At 46.2% G+C, this 17,128-nt stretch overlaps 1 protein-coding gene across 1 annotated transcript in view; it reads right to left on the bottom strand.

The window, feature by feature from the left end:
- Tfcp2l1 (transcription factor CP2 like 1) overlaps window positions 1-10,810 on the bottom strand; it is a 54,907-nt gene extending 44,097 nt beyond the window's left edge. Inside the window, exons 1-2 of the mRNA XM_077110263.1 lie at window positions 10,749-10,810; window positions 5,855-6,006 (exon numbers count right to left, since the gene is read on the bottom strand). Coding sequence (XP_076966378.1) covers window positions 5,855-6,006; window positions 10,749-10,810 — 214 coding nt within the window. The remainder of the gene's footprint in view (window positions 1-5,854; window positions 6,007-10,748) is intronic.
- Window positions 10,811-17,128: the final 6,318 nt, after the last annotated feature.

Here is a 17,128-nt window from a genome sequence, read left to right as displayed (position 1 = left end):
TGCTAAGTAGTTTAGGGCCACTGCTAAATTGTTGAGGCTGCATCACACTTGGAATCCTCTTCCCTCAGCCTCCACTGTCGCTGGGATTATAAAAGTGCACTGCTGCACCCTATGAAAACTTTTCAATTAACCAAGAAGGTCTTGAATAATATGTCAAAATCACTTTCAAAAAATTTTTTAAAAAATATTTATTTTTTAGTTGTAATTGGACACATTATCTTTATTTTTTATTATTAATTTTTATGTGGTGCTGAAGATCCAATTCAGGGCCTCACACATGGTAGGTGAGCGCTCTACTGCTGAGCCACAATCCCAGCCCCCATTCAAAAAAATTTTTGAGACAGGGTGTTGCCATGTTCTCCAGACTAGTCTGGAACTCCTGGGCTCAAGTGATCTCTAGCCTTGACTTCCCAAGAGGCTGGGACTATAGATGTGTCACATCACACCCAACTCAAAAAGTCTTTTTTTGGATTGAACCCAGGGGTCACACGGAATCCCATCACCAGCCCTTTTCATAAATATTTTATTTAGAAACAGGGTCTTGTTGAGTTGCCTAGGGCCTCACTAAGTTGCTGAGGCTGGCTTTGAACTTGTGATCCTCCTGCCTCCGCCTCCCGGGCTGCTGGAATTACAGAGCCACCTCACGTGGCTCAAAATAAATTTTTAAAACTGGGTCAAAATCTATTTGTCATCTAACATAAAGGACAGACTACTCAATAAGGTATGCTGAAAAAGATGTCTACTACAACATTATTGATAATACTGGAAGAACAAACAGGAAAAATGGAAATAAAATCAATCATTTCTATTTTTAATTTGGGGGATAATTATAGAGCAGCGACTATCAAGGCATGAGATTAACGCTGGGGAGACCGTGCGAAAAGATGAGACAGGACTCAGCCATCGTCATTTCCATTCCGTATGAAAAATAGACACTGAAATAATCACTTTGTATATTTTCTTCCAGCAATTATGACAATATTCTATCCTAAGAACAAGAGGCAATAGTGAAATACATACTTTAATAACAGTGGAAAATGTTATTGTAAGAATAATGTTTGGCGTACAGTAGTGCACACCATAATCCCAGTTCCTTGGGAGGCTTAGGCAGAAAGAGTGCACTTTTGAGGCCAGTTGAAGCAATTTAGTTAGACCCTGGCTCAAAATTTAAAAATAAAAAGGATTGGGAATGTAGCTCAGTGATGGAGCAACCTTGAGTTCAATCCCCAGTATCAAAAAAATTTTTTTGAAAAGAATAGTATACAATAAAAGCAGGGCAATTGTAAAAAGTCTATGATCTTAACAGTTCTTTAAAAAAGTATAGACGTCTCAATGGTTATAAAATCAATCTGTAAGAATAAAATGATTGGGAATGGTTAAGAAAAATTATGAAAGGAACTTCTGTTCTCAAATAGTAAAACATACTTCCAAGATACAATAATTAATTCAATTTAAAAAATTCAAAATTTAAAAAAAAAAAATCAATGAATATCAGTGTTTAGGACAAATAACTACACAAGAGTCCATTTCTGACCATTTGTTTTTTAAAATGTTTCAAAAGTAGCATTTTTTGCCAACGAGAAAAGAACAAATTATGCAGTAACTGTTAGGTTAATTATCCAGAAAAAATAACCAAATTTATATCTTTATATTACATCATATATTCCAAATTCAGTGTTAAAATTATAAACTGTTAAACAAAATTTCTAATTTAAAAAAAAAAATCATTGGTTTGAGACTGTAGAGCACTGGTTTAGCATACATAAGGTCCTGGGATTGGTATGTGCGTACACACACACACACACACACACACACACACAATCAAGGTATATATCCCATTTCATAAATATAGTTATCACAATTTAGTTAAATGGACAACAACCAACAGGGAAAAAAATATTGTAACATAAGCAGCTAAAATGTTGAAGTTCTTCATAAATGGTATTCCCTTCAAATCAATAAGAGAAAAAACTTTGCAAAGGACATGAATATAGTTAATGCAGAAAAACATCAATAAACATTTTAAAATATTCAACTAGATTAGCAATCACAGGAATGCAAATTTAAGATCAAAGTCCGTGGTTTACTAATCAGGTGAAGAATGACAGAAAAAGAAAAATGGCAGCAATGCCCAATAGGGAAACAGTGAAATCTATCCTGTTGGCCACTTCTGCTGAGAAGTAATTTGGCAGTATGTATCAAAACCCTAAGGTCTTCTGCACACCCATAATCCCACTGATTTGGGAGGCTGAGGCAGGAGGATCGCAGCTCAAGCCAGCCTGGGTAATTCAGTGAGACCCTTGCCAAAATTTAAAAATTATATAAAGGGACTGGAGATGTAGCTTGGTGGGTCTTGACCCCTGGGCTCAATCTCCAGTACCAAAGGAGACGGGGACTTAACGTTCAAGTCCAGTAATTCTATTTCTTAAGTATATACAGCTGGGGCTGGGGTTGTGGCTCAGTGATAGAGCACTTGCCTAGCATGCGTGAGGCACTGAGTTCAATCCCCAGAACCACATAAAAATAAACAAAATAAATGCATTCTGTCCATCTACAACTAAAATATATATATATTTTTTAAAAGTATATATAGCTAAAAATTGGGCTGTGGCTGTAGCTCAGTGGTAGAGTGCTTGCTTCACACATGTGAGGCACTGGGTTCGATTATCAGCACCACATAAAAAAAAATAATAAAATAAGAGTGTGGGCTGGGGATGTGGCTCAAGCGGTAGTGCGCTCGCCTGGCATGCGTGCGGCCCGGGTTCAATCCTCAGCACCACATACAGACAAAGATGTTGTGTCTGCCGAAAACTAAAAAAAAAATAAATATTAAAATTCTCTCTCTCTCTCTTAAAAAAAAAAAAAAAAAGATAGTGTGCCCATATGTAACTAAAAAGATATTTTTTAAAAAGTATATATAGCTAAAAATTAAAGAATCAACATTTCACATAAAGATTTACATACAAGAATGTCCATCACAGTTTAATCTCTAACAACTGGAAAGTAAGTGTCCACAATATGAAACAAGCCAAAGGAACAGAACCAGACAGTGTAACATGTAACATGTAACCGGAACTGTACAGTGTAATCATACGTAGCCAGGACAACATAGTGGCCAAAGCGTTTTTCTTTTTTCTTTTCTTTTCTTACCTTTTTTCTTTTTTGCAGCCCTGTATGCTGAACCCAGGGCCTCACACATGCTAGGCAAGTGCTTTACCACTAAGTTATATCCTCAGCCCTTTTTAAATTTTTTTCTTTTGAGAGAGGTTCTTGCCAATGCTGGCTTGAACTCTCCATCTTCCTACCTAAGCCTATTGGGACTATAGGTGTTGCCACCACCACCAGCTCCCAATGCATTTTTAATGAGAAAAGTTCACAAACTAGTAAATGTCAGAAAAAAATAAATAAAGACAGAAAACCAGGATAAATTTTTGTAGCATGATCAGAGTTTGAAAAGATGTAAATGCAATTAGTTATGCACAAATAAGGTTAGCAGTTATTCTCTGGAAAAATTGGAAAAGATTTTAATTATGTCTTTTAATTTTTTTTTTTACAATCATTCAAATGAACATGTATTCTATCAATAATCCAATAATCGGGAAAATGTGGGCTGGGGATGGGGCTCAAGCAGTAGCGTGCTCGCCTGGCATGCGTGCAGCCCAGGTTCAATCCTCAACACCACATACAAAGAAAGATGCTGTGTCCGCCGAAAACTAAAAATAAAATATTAAAAAAAAATTCTAAAAAAAATAATAATAATTGGGAAAATGTAACTTTAGAGATATTTAGGGCCAGGGATGTAACTTGGTGGTCTAGAGTGCCTGCCTAACATATACAAGGCCCTGGCGGGGATCCCTAGCAGTACTGTAAATAGAGAAAATCTGAAGCATAGACACCAAATTAACACGGTGTGAATTCGGAGGCTAACTCCTATGTTATACAAGAGAAAAAATGCTCTTAAATCTTTCTAAAAGACCTAGCCCAGTATAGCAGCTCATACCTGTCATCCCAGCAACTTGGGTGGTTCAGGCCTAAGTATCTCAAATTCTAAGTCTCACTTAGGTCCTGACCAACTTGGTGAGACCCCAGCTTAAAAAAAAAAAAAAAAAAAAAAAAAAAAAATTGAAAGGGTGGGGGATTGGGAAAAGAAAAAGAAAGACCTAGCATGCTGACTTTCAAATTTTGTCTCAAGCTGACTGATTAGAAGGAATGGGGTAGGGGTGTCTCACATAGTGAATACAGCCAACGGCTTTGCAGATGGGGGAAGGGGACAGACGAAATGTCCTGGTCCTACAGCAAGATCCCAGACTTCTCTGCACCATGGACGTGGCCAAGAGCGGGAAAACCAGCAGCTCAGCTGACTCTGTAAATACCTTGTAATCCCTTCATTCTAAAGCAAGACAGCAGAGATCTAGAGAGGAAGGAATCTGCTCAAAGATACAGCAGTTAGGAGCATCTGACCTTCTTCTACCAAAGAGAGGAAAAAGGCAGAAGCCACTGCATACACAGGCTCAGACAGAGGCACTCGCTCTTCCACTCGGCTTTGTCCCCCAGAACATTGCAGATGGAGCACAGGTCTCAGCCCCACAGCAATCTGAGTACAGGCGTCAGCAAGACCAGCTCAAGACAACAGGGCTGCCCCCGGGGGATAAGCCTGTCCACAGAGTAGACAGGTAGACACACAGCCACCTGCTCATTCTGAGCTAGTTTCTTGGCTCAGAAGCCAGCAAGTTCCTCCGCCAGAGAACACGATGATCATGCTGGACTTCTACCCTCACCCACCTGGAAACCCAGGAGGCAAAGTTCCACTGAGGGGAGGCGGCCACGGAGGACACACTGCTGTTCCTGTAACTCAGTGTGGCCCAACCAAAACCAGGGTCCTTTGCCCTTCTGCGCTTCCAACGTAATGTAGACAGCGATCAAGCCACTAGATGCCGGGGATTTATAAGGTGACCAGAAAGAAAGTGCACTAAACACATTCACATCATCAGGACAGAAACCGCAGAAATGCCATCCACCAGGACACGATCCGGGTGCTCTTGGTAAAGGGGGCAACTGACTGAACAACCTCTAACGGGCCACTTACCTTCAATCTTGCAAGCTTCACACAAAAATTACACTTCTCGCTTTACACATGAAAACACTGAACTTCAGAGAAAAGGAAAAGGCAGTTCAAAGTCACAGAACTATCAAGAGTTAAGAGTTGGAATTCAAACTCCAAAGCTCATTCCTCCCAAGACATGAGGAGCAATCTTGTCCCCATTTCCACAAAGGGCTTCTTTCTGCCAGGCGGAACCCAGCCCTGTGGTGCACAGGTCAGCCCTCCTACTGCCCGCCAGGTGCACATCCAAGGATAGCAGACCCAGTAAATCAAAAGTACTCAATCCACACAGAGGACCATCAACCATGGTCACAATAAATAGTATTAGCAGCCGCAGTCAACGGCACGTCTGCTCCCTGAAGGTGCTATATAGTAATATTACCACATCTGGCCTCCTTTCTAACGACACAGTTGATGTTTATTTCTTTGAAACATGTTTCACTATGTTGTGAGGCTGCTCTCAACCTCCTGGGCTCCAGTGATTCTCCTGCCTCAGCCTCCCAAATAGCTGGGACTACATATGCCCAGCTTTTAATGTTTCCATATTTCAGATGAAGACTCAGAGGTTCATAGAGGCCTGAGAGCTCAGAAATGGAATCTGAACAGGTGTCCAACACCAAAGACTTCCTGAGCCCCACCCCACCGATTGGGACAACTAATAAAACCCAACAGGATCTTCACATCAACTCCCCGTTGTTCTAGAGGATGCCCCCACCCACAGGTTCCACCCTGGCCTAGGGCTCCAGTCACTACCTTGGTTGAGGTAGGTCAGGGTCTCTTCATGGAGCTTCACTGCTGGGGACGTGGCGGCACACAACACGTACTGCAAGGGTGGCAGCCGGGCCCCATTCTCGGGGGACAGCTGGGGCTCCTCTTGCTTGAAGATGGGTAGAGCCAGCACATCACTGCAACACACAGGAAGGCGGTGGTCAGGAGCAGGGCCCAGGGAGCCCACCGTCAAAGACAAAGCAAAGTTGGAGACGACCGAGACCGAGACCCCGGGGACCAAAGGCCATTCAACAAGGCCCACTGCAGCCAGCTGGCTTAGATTTGGATCCCTCCTGTCACAAACCCTCTAGATGTTTTCAAATAGAGTAAACCAGGCTGGGGCAGCAGGTGGTGTGTCTCAGTGATACATGCCTAGCATGTGCAAGGTCTTGGGTTTGAACCCCAACACCAAAAGACAAAAAAAAAAAAAAAAAAGAAGAAACCAGTCTTGCATGATTCTCGTGTTACCTGATGGTTCTCAAAAAGATTTACTGAATCAAGTTGTGGAGGAGATAAAAATGTAAAGTTCCTATTATCTACAGAGAACCTCTAAGTGACAGAGGCCAGTAACAATGAAGTAACCTTTAGAAGCCATTTGGTTTCCGTCCACCGGAGACTGCTCATCACGTGCTTTTTGGATAATAATAATCTGAACAACAACTTTTAGTTTTGAATCAACTCTTCTATTTATCAGCCACTTCTCAGACCAGCATAGCCTAGACCCGGGGCTAAAATGAAAATAAAGAACCTGTTGGCCTCACTCACCCAGGACAAGTCACCCCTCCCTCCCTTCTGAGAAGGGGACAACTGGCCCCTACCCTGTCTAAGGCTCACACTGATCTCTCAGAAATGCAAAAAGAGGAGAACCTTGGTTTTGACAGTTTTGACAGAGTTTCCTTATCCAAGTGAAAAATCTTGAGATGCTCAAAGATTCTTTTACTTCTAAACAAAACTCCCCAGGGCATTAAGAATGAGAGTCTCCTATCAGGGTGGAGGAACTTGTGTCTGGATTGTTTTCTTTCTTCCTTTCTTTTTTTTCTTTCTTTTTTTTTTTGTTGTTGTTGTTTATTTTGTTTCTGTATTTTTTGTTTGTGTTGTATTTGGGGACAGGGTCTTGCTGTGTTGTCCAGGCGGGCCCCAAACAATCCTAGGATCTCTGACTCCCACCAAAGTAGCTGGAACTCCAGGTATGCACCCCTCCAAGGAGTCAAAGAAATCCTTGAGAACATGAATGACCTGCAAGCAGGAGAGACTTGCTTAAGCCCTCTGAAGTATAAGCAGCACCAAAAAAGCAAGCGTCCTGCCCGGTCTTGACAACCCTCCTCCCTTCGTGGGTCCTGGGTTATGGAATCAAATTAGCTGACCCCACTTCACTGCATAAACACAAACTCCCTGGTACAACCTGTTCCTTATACAATATCATAAATGAGTGTCTCTGAAACACAGACCGAGCACACACCCCAACCATGTCTAACCCATTCTCGGAAAGAAAAGGCTGGCTCTGGGTACCCCTGGGAAATCTTTCCTTCAAAGGGCTTCCCTGCCACCATCTGCTGCCCCAAAGAGGGAAAGCACGGGGCTGACCCGACTTCTCCCACTACTCGCCTTCCTCTTTCCACCCCAGGAGGTTCTCTAGGAACATGGGAGAAGCAGGCAGGCTTGCTCACCTAGAGATGGCATCATTTCATGTTTGCCCAGACCATGTTAAGTTAATAATCCATGCACTGCTGCCTTTAAATTTGGAGGAAAAAAAAAGGGTGTGTGTGTGTGGTGGGGGGTGGTTTGCAAAGAGCCATCATTCAACAGTAACTTGTTTCAAACCTGGCATCCTTATTTGCCAAGAAATAAAAGTCACCAGAACATCAAACAGAAAGGGAGAAGGAGTAAAGGCCACTACTGTCAAGGTCAGACGTTTGCAGATTTTGCAGAATGAGGAGACAACAAACCAAAGACAAAAATACTCCCCCCGCCCAAAAAAAAAAAAAAAAAGAAAAGAAAAAGGACAAGACCCTCTCTCTAGAGTAGGGAGAACAGGGACATGTGCACTGACCCCACTACCCTGGCCTTCATTGAGGTCAGCCTCTATGAAGGCAAAACCCCTAGCAAGAAATAAAATTCTGGGGCTGGGGTTGTGGCTCAGCGGTGGAGCGCTCGCCTAGCATGTGCGAGGCCCTGGATTCAATCCTCAGCACCATAGAAAAATAAGTAAAATAAAGGTACTGTGTCCAACTACAACTAAAAACTAAATATTAAATATAAGAGGGCTGGGATTGTGGCTCAGCGGTAGAGTGCTTGCCTAGCACGGGCGGGACCCGGGTTCGTTCCTCAACACCACATAAAAATAAAGGCATTATGTTGTGTCCATCTACACCTAACTAAAAATATAATAAATGTTTTAAAAAAATAAGAAATAAAATTCTATCTATGTGTTTATTTAGCAGTACTGGGGATTGAACCCAAGAGTGTTCTACCACTGAGCTACATCCCCAGTCCTTTTTATTTTTATTTATTTATTTAGAGACAAGGTCTTGCTAAATTGCTGAGGCTGGCCTCAAACTTACTATCCTGGGCTCCCCAGTAATTGGAATTATAGGCATGCACCACCACACCCAGCAAGAAGTGAAATTTTGAAGCCAGGTGTGGTGGCCTACACCTGTAATCACAATGACTCCCAGCCACTGAGAGACTGAAGCAAGAGGGATCTCAAGTCTGAGGTCAGACTCGGCAACTTCACGAAGCCTTCAGTAACTTAGTGAGACCCTGTCTCAAAATAAAATAAGTAAGTAAATAAATAAATAGGGAAGAGGATGTAACTCAGTGAGATAAAGCACCCTGGGTTTAAATCCCTAGAACACCCGCCCCCCCCATAAAAAGAGGTGGAATTTTGAAAAAGACAGGGCTGGGGCTGGGGATGTGGCTCAAGTGGTAGCATGCTCGCCTGGCATGCGTGCGGCCAGGTTCGAACCTCAGCACCACAAACAAACAAAGATGTTGTGTCCGCTGATAAATAAAAAATAAATATTAAAAAATTCTCTCTCAAAAAAAAAATCTTTAAAAAAGAAAAAGACAGGGCTGGGGGTGTAACTCAATGGCAGAGTGCCAGACTAGCATGTGATCGATCCCCCAGCACCAAGTATGCACCTTCTTCATCTATGGTTTCCCAAAATAACCCCCCCAAACAGTATGTTTTTTTTATCCCCCACCTCCTCATGCACAGCCCTGGGGACCCAATTCAGGGCTTTGCACTTGCTAGACAAAACACTATACAACAGAGGTACATCCCTAGCCCCCCAGGCTTTATGGCACCTTTCACCCCAACTTTTGCCTTCCTCCCTTCATGCAATAACCCAAACCTGCAAACTTCCATGAGTAGCAGATGTTAGGAAAATTGTACTCTCATTTATAGAATCACTACCTAATAGGATGATATTTCAGGTATCTGAGAAGTTTTAAGTACACATTATCTTCAACTCAAGGTCACCTTCAAACTCATTTTGAAGATATGACAAAATACTTAACGGCCACAAACCAAAATTTAGACAAAACTTCCATGAAAACAGCAATGTGAAAATGGTAAAGACATACTCTGTTGTTGCATTTTTCATAAGGGAACAGCCACTTAATCTCCTGCAGGGAATTAACATCCTCCCAAGTGGGTTCCACCACTGCCCAGAGCAGCTTCCCTCGGGTGACATGGCCACAGTCTGCCGGCAGGCAAGCAGTCCTTAAGACCCTAGATTTTTTTTTTTTTTTTTATCACCCACTACTCTGAATAAAAACACCGGATACACCAGTCAGATCCAAGGGTTCCTCTGCTTTCTGGCAGGGGAATGTCTTCAGGGAGAAGGACTAGACAAATACCTATCAGAAGCTGGAATTTCAGATAACCTGTCGTGGCAAAACTGGGCAGGAACTTCTGGGGGCCCAAACAAGCGCAGACGGTGGGTAGCTCGTTAAGTGCCTGAGCCGCCTTCCGCCTCGCAGTTCACTTTCCCTGAGCCCACCTCAAATGCCCTTTGGGTTAAATTAGGCACATTTAATAAACTGTGACTAGGATGGAAATAAAGACAGGTTAAAGCTGGTTCTGGCGGGTTCAGAAAGTGAAATGACTGCCCATTAGTACCAGGCCAGCTGCACAACATGGAAAAAAAGGATCTTCCAGGAACTGAAGCAAACGGGGGTCCTGCTTCCTCAAAGGTAGCGGGGCGGGTGTTGCAGAGTACTTTGCAAAGCGGGCAGGACTTACTTTTCCCTTTGAAGAGCACTAGTCAAATCCCTGCAGAAGAAGAAAGATTTCCATCAAGGGCAATAAACGCTCGGGCTTCAGGCAAAGACAGCCAGCCCTTTCCGAACCCGCCCGCCCGACGGTCCACCAGGGGCTAGCGAGGCCCGACGAAGGGCACTGCGGAAAGCGCAAAACTCAGAGAGGGATCCAAGTGGAGAGGGGCAAAGAGCAGGGGATTAACTTCCCGGGGAAGGCTCCGGACGGATGGAAGAAGTTTCCTCTGCTACTCTCACACGAGCGGGAAGAGGACAGATGTGCGAGGTGGGATAGATCCCGGGAGGCTGGGGCCCGTAGGTGCCCCCGGTACCCGCAAGGGGTCGGCACGGAGGGGCCCTCGCCGGGATCCGACTCGGTGCACCCGCCTCGCCAAGCCCCCAACTCCGCGCGTCGGGTCCCACCGGGATCGGTCAGTCTGTCCCTTGGGGACACTGGGCGGGGCTCTCCCTCCCTCCCCAAAGGACCCACCGAGGATGCCAGGACCTGGTAAGCGCGCTCCCTTCCCTTCCCTGGACGTCTTGGCCGCGCCGGGCGCACCCCTCGACAGAGCCCCAGGGCTGTGGCCGTCGCGGCACGCGGGCGACGCGAGGCCCTTACCGCAGGTAGCTGCCGGAGTTGTGCTGGTTGTAGTGCTCGGGCTGCGTGTGCCAGAACAGCATGGCTGGAGCTCCGAGCGCGCCCACGTAGGCGCGGCAGCCGACGGAGACGCGGGCGGCGCCGACCTCTCAGCCACCTGAAAGCTGTGCTAGGAACCTGAGGTGGCCCTCGGCCCGGATCATTTATGGGCGGCCCGGGGGCGGGGCCGCGACCGGACCGTCCCCTAGCGGCCGGGAGGGCGGCTCCCCAGTCGCAGGCGCGCCTCGCCCGGGAGCTAGCGCCCCTCCAGGGAGCCGCGAGCCAGGGCTGAGCCCGGCCCCCAAGGGTGGGGCTCAGGTGACCTTAGCTGCAGCCCACCTGCGCTAGGCACCTCTGGGCTTTCCGATTCTGACTTCTCGCTCTGGGTGGAACTCTAGAGCTGCTTGGTGGATTGGAAGAAGCTCAAATATCGGGGACCCTGGCCCAGGCACTCTGGGGTCCCCTTTTGGGGCTCCTGTGTTTTTTTTGTTGTTGTTGTTGTTTTTCTTTTTTTGGATCACCATTCAGAGTCTGAAATCATGACCTTGTAAATTTTTACTTGTGTATGGTTTGGTCTGTCCTCCCTACAGTGGAAACTCCAAGAGGGCAGGGCCTGAGTTCTGTCACTGCCCCAGTCTTACCTAGAACACAGTGCTGGGGACAAAGTTAAGGGCTCAATAAATACTCAGGAAGGCTTCCTGCAGGAGGTGGCATCTGTGAGCATCTGGAGAAAGAGTGGCTCCAGGCAGAGGCAGCAGTAAGAGACAGGGCCTAGAGGCAGACCTGCTTTGGCGTGGGTGTCCTGGGTGACCAAGGGCAAAGAGGAAGGTAGGATAGTGGGGAGGAGGTGCAAGAAGCTGGGGTGGTTTTTTTTTTTTTTTCTTCTTTCTTTTTTCTTATCTCCCTCCCCTTCTCTTCATTCCCCTTCCCTGGAGCTTTCATTCTATGTGTGCTTTGGGTAGAGGAGTTGCATTTACGATTTGCCTTTTGGAAAGACCAGTCTGCTGGGAATGTGTACAGAGGATAGTGGGGGGCAGTTAGGAAGGAGTGGAGTTCTATGGAGCCAGGACTCACACCTAAGTGTCCTCTTGTCTCGTGGCACTGTGCCTGGCACAGAAGAGGGAACCATTCTGTCCCTGAGTATTAATCAAATAAAGTCCCTTGAAGACCTTAACCCAGCGCTCACAGCTCACAAGGAAACAGAAATGTTTCCCCAGCCGTACATCGACGTCTTCCTTGTGCCCTCAGCCACTGCCCCACTAGCATTGGTGCAGATAATTAGAGTGGCCTCCCCGCAAGGTCACTCCCCTCTGGGTGGTCCCCATTACAATAACCCTCACACCCATCTCTGCACCAATGGAGACAATGCTGATGGATTGTTTTGGTCCCAGGACTCCCTGTGGAGACGATTGAAGCCCTCCCTAGGACCTGCCTTCTGCTCAAGGTCTTTCCCCGTCTCTGGCCCAGCGGTGAACCCTAAGGGAATTCCCCAGTTAACTCCTGAACACTAGGTTCTCCACCAGGGCCCAGGACAAGCGTGTCCTTTAAACAGAAGGTACCCTGCGATAATGTGGACTGAGCATGATCTTTACTGGATTTATTTATTCTTTTCATTCTAAGAGTCTGGGGGGAAGTAGAGACCGTACTGGGAACATTGAAGGAACTTTGTCTCCAGGGATGAGTAACTGGAGGTTGATCTGTGCAGTGGGGATGAAGGAAGGGTCTCCAGTTCCAAGGTCCGGAAGAAGGGAATGGAACACGAAAGGAAACTGATGATAAGGGCTCAGACCTGGGTTTACCACTCAACTTTAGCAGAATGCGTGACCCTGTGCGGGGAAGATCCATGCTGCTTCTGTTTCTCTCCCCTCTCCCAACTGGCCTGGCCCCTGACTTGCTTTGACCTAGAATGCCGCAGAAGACTGTTCCAAACCCAGTCCAGCCCCTAAGATGCCAGGAAGCTTCTCTTGGCTGGCGGGAGCTCGGAACCACCACGTGGAGTTCCAATGTCCCGTCCCATTGGGGATGGATACCCGGCCAGCCTCCTATCCCTATGCAACCCCCCAGCAAAGTCAGTCTGCGGTGTCCAAGGGCTCATTCCAACACACCTATGAAATCGACCCAAGGCCTTCCCAAATGCAGGCTGGAGAGCAGATACATGAATGTGGCTTTAACGCACCAAAGTGCCGCATGGTTGGTTCTATACGGCGAAATGGTATAGTACCGACCCCTCTGAACCACTGGTAAAATGAAGGGGAGGATGCCGAATATCATGGTAGTGATGAAGCCGTCAGCTCTTATTCTCCAGGTGGGACTCTCCCTGCATATTTCGCATAACTGCCCACCTTCCTTTCGGTTTTTACACCTGAGGGCAGAGTTTGGTGAAGCCCCCAGAGACAACATTTGAGTCCTGCTGTAGGAATAATGATGGGCACTTCTGCCTGAGATTATTCAGTGTTTGGGCACAATTAGGCCTAGTCTGACCCCTGAGCCTTCCCTTAGGTGAAGAGAAGACAGACGCGCAGGAGGTGGCCCCCACCAGTTCCTCTTTCTGTTTTGTGAAGGCCCCACCCATTTACTTATGGTAGGAATGTTGGCTCTTCCTTGATGCCAAGCACGTCCCGTTTGCTATAATCTGCCCGAGTTTGAGAAATGGGCACAGGCGAGGAAGCGGAGGCTCGGGAGGCCGAGAGCCACGGCTGGCGTTTGAGGCCATGCCTGTGGATTCCGGGCCAGTGCTCTCTGGCTACCGTCCATTCCTGTCCTAAGGCCTGCCTTCCTTTCCTCACCCGCCTGGCAAACTTGTGATCAGATGTGTGACCGAAACCAAGGAGCCGCCAGCCTGGGCCCCCTCTTTTGGCAGCTCAGCGGGAACTCCCAGCAGCATTTGAAGATCACCATGAAGATGATGACACTTCCTGGCGTTGTTGAGTGGACAAAGGGCGTAAAGGGCGTACAGAGCACATAGAGTATGCTCACCCAAGCCCTCTCCAGAGCACCTTCAGACTAGGAGCTGCGAATCACCAATCTCATTTCTTCTCATTTCTCTCTCTCTGTGTTTTTTTTTTTTTAAAGAGAGAGAGAGAAACAGAGAAATTTTAATATTTATTTTTTAGTTTTCGGCGGACACAACATCTTTGTTTGTATGTGGTGCTGAGGATCGAACCCTTGCTGCACGCATGCCAGGCGAGCACGCTGCTACCGCTTGAGCCACATCCCCAGCCCTCTCTGTGTGTTTATGCTGGGGACAGAACCCAGGATCTTGAGCATGCTAGTGAAGCACCCTACCGCTCAGCCATAGCCCTTTTTATTTTGAGACAGGATCTTCTTAAGTTGCTGAGGCTGACCTCTAACTTATTTATGTTTTTCCGGCCTCAGCCTCCTGAGTAGCTGGGATTTCAGGTTGTGTATCATGGCCCCGCTAATTATTTCTTGAGTGTTCATCGAAAACCTTAATGTAATGGTTACAATAACATTCTGCTGCAAGTAACAGAAGCCCCCGGATAAAAATGTCTTAAACAACATAGAGACTTATTTCCCCTCTCAAGTTCTAGCAATCTAGAGTTAACACTGCCCAATATGGTATTCGTTTGCCGCAGACGGCCATTGTGCCACTTGAAATATGACTGATCTCAATCAAGATGTGCTGGAGGGGCTGGGGTTTTGGCTCAGCGTGAGAGCACTCGCTCTCATCACCACATATAAATAAATGAAATAGGGGCTGGGGATGTAAAATATGCACCAAGATCAAAGACCTTACCTTAAAAAAAAAAATGCGGGCTGGGGTTGTGGCTCAGTGGTTTAGTGCTTGCCTGGCCTGTGTGAGGCACTGGCACCACATATAAATAAATAAATAAAATAAAGGTCCATTGACTATATAAAATATATATTGCACAATTTGACCTATCAATCATTTTTATCCTGCTCATATGATGAATGTTCAATTTTTTTAATGTACTGGGCCTGGGCTGGGGATGTGGCTCAAGCGGTAGCGCGCTGGCCTGGCATGCATGCGGCCCGGGTTTGATCCTCAGCACCACATACAAACAAAGATGTTGTGTCCTCCAAGAACTGAAAAATAAATATTAAAAAATTCTCTCTCTCTCTCTCTCTCTTTCTCTCTCTCTTTTAAAATAATAATAATAATAATGTATTGGGCTAAATATATTATGGAAATTAATTTTACCTGACTAGCTTTACTTAAAAGATATATGTGGCTTGCTTTTATAGCTTACACTGTAATCTTACTGGATGGAACTGGCTAAAGGAACAACTGTCAACCAGGGGTGACTTTGCCCCCTACCCTCCCAAAGGCCTATAACACTCAGGAGAAGTTTTTGTTGTCACAACTTTGGGATGGGTAGGATGTACAGACTAGGAAAGTCGCTGAGCACCTCTACAAGGCACAGGACACTTCCCAACAGCGAAGGATCCTCCAACATAAGCTGTCAGGAGGGCTGAGAAGTGCTGGTCTAGAGGTAATCAGTCCATGCTGGTTCTTTGCTCCATATAGGATACCATTTACAAGGTGTGGACACAGTGGCTGCTGGGGTGCCAGAGGTTCTGACAGCATTCCCACCAGCCACAAAAGAGCAGGGCAGGATAAAGGCGCACCTTCTCTCTTCCAAGAAGATCTACAGACCATGGATTTGAATGTAGTCCCCTTGCTACATGGGAAGCTGGGACTGTGGTCTTTGTATTTTTAAAAGTCGGGGGGCTTCTTACTGAGGAAGACAGGAGAGTGGATCCAAGGGGAAGAGCACCTGGCAACTGTGCCAGAAGCAACGGTGGGGGAAGGTTATTCTCATGTTACAGATGAAGAAACTGAGGTACAAGAGGAGTTGCCAAGAAGCAGGGAAAGGCAGAGCCAAGTGCAAGCTGAGGTTTCCTGGCTCCTGGTGTCTCCACCCTGCACACGGGTCTCAACCCCCTCTGTGTCCCCTGAATCCCATTTGCCAGTGGCCCGGATGTCTCTCTGATGTGGTTCATCTTCCTGCGAGGTCCAAGTTTCTGCATCAAGAATTTCACTAGCTTCTCTGGAGGGGAAGAGTGACTTTTCCAAGCTGTTAATTCTAATCCAGATCAAGCTTGGTGGGTACCTAATAGTACTGCACCCTGGGCGCCGTGATGCCTGACTAAGATCCCAGGCACTGGGGAGGCTGAGGCAGGAGGATGCCAAGTTCAAGTCTAGCCCGGAGAGCTTAGGGAGAGTCTATCTCCAAAAACTAAAACAAACGAAAAGGACAGGGGATGTAGCTCCCTGGGAGAGCACACCTGGGTTCAATCCCAACTACAAACAGAACAAAACAAAAATTGTATTGCACGAAACTCAGTTTCTTAGCTTTTAAAAATAAATGTGATAATAAAAGATGCTAACGGGGGGGCTGGGGATGTGGCTCAGGGGGCTGGGGATGTGGCTCAAGCGGTAGCGCACTTGCCTGGCATGCGTGCGGCCCGGGTTCAATCCTCAGCACCACACAAACAAAGATGTTGTGTCCGCCAAAAACTAAAGAATAAAAAATATTAAAATTCTCTAAAAAAAAAAAAAAAAAGATAATTAAAAAAAAAAAAGATGCTAACGGGTTGGAGGGGGGCAGAGAAAGGGCACAGAAATTCCCTGTGCTGGCAACTTTTCAGAGAATCTAAAATTACTCCAAAATATGACTTCCTTTTGAGTGCTAAGAATCAAACCTGTAGCCCTGCATATGCTAAAGAAGCCTTAAACCCCGGGCAGCATCCCTAGCACAGAAATTCTTTTTATAAAATATTCCTTCCGATTTCAAATGGTCAAACTGATTAGTCTGGGCCTGTGCCATTTGGTTATATTTCTTTGAGGCACTGGGTGTAGATCCCAGAGCCTCAAGCATAGTAGGCAAGGGTTCTACTACTGAGCTACACACCCTTGGCCCTGATTTGGTGGTTTTTGTTTGTTTTCTTGCACCCGAGATTGAACCCAGGGCTGCTGAACCACTGAGCCACATCCCCAGCCCATTTTTAAAAATTTTGAGACAGGGTCTCGTTGAGTTGCTTAGGGCCTCTCAAAGTTGCTGAGGCTGGCTCTGAACTGGAGATCCTTCTGCCTCAGCCTTCCAAGCCTCTGGGATCACAGGTGTGCGTCACTGCGGCCACCTGAGTGGATATAGTCTAACAATCAGCTACTGTATGTCTTGCTCCTGGCATGTGCAAGTCCTGTAGGAGAACCCCACGTTCAATCTCACCATGGCCCCTTAAGATCATCGATGGTCCCATTTCACGGTCAGTCAGGCAACCTGCCTGGGGTCTTATAACCAGGGAAAGGAGAAGCTAGGATTTGAACCCTGGTGCCTCCCACTTCCTGTGACCCTCTGCCCTAGATTTCTCCCGTC

Source organism: Callospermophilus lateralis, chromosome 9 (genome assembly GCF_048772815.1).
Source record: "Callospermophilus lateralis isolate mCalLat2 chromosome 9, mCalLat2.hap1, whole genome shotgun sequence".
Classification (NCBI taxonomy): Eukaryota; Metazoa; Chordata; class Mammalia; order Rodentia; family Sciuridae; genus Callospermophilus; species Callospermophilus lateralis.
This window is presented reverse-complemented; position numbering and strand designations above follow the sequence as displayed.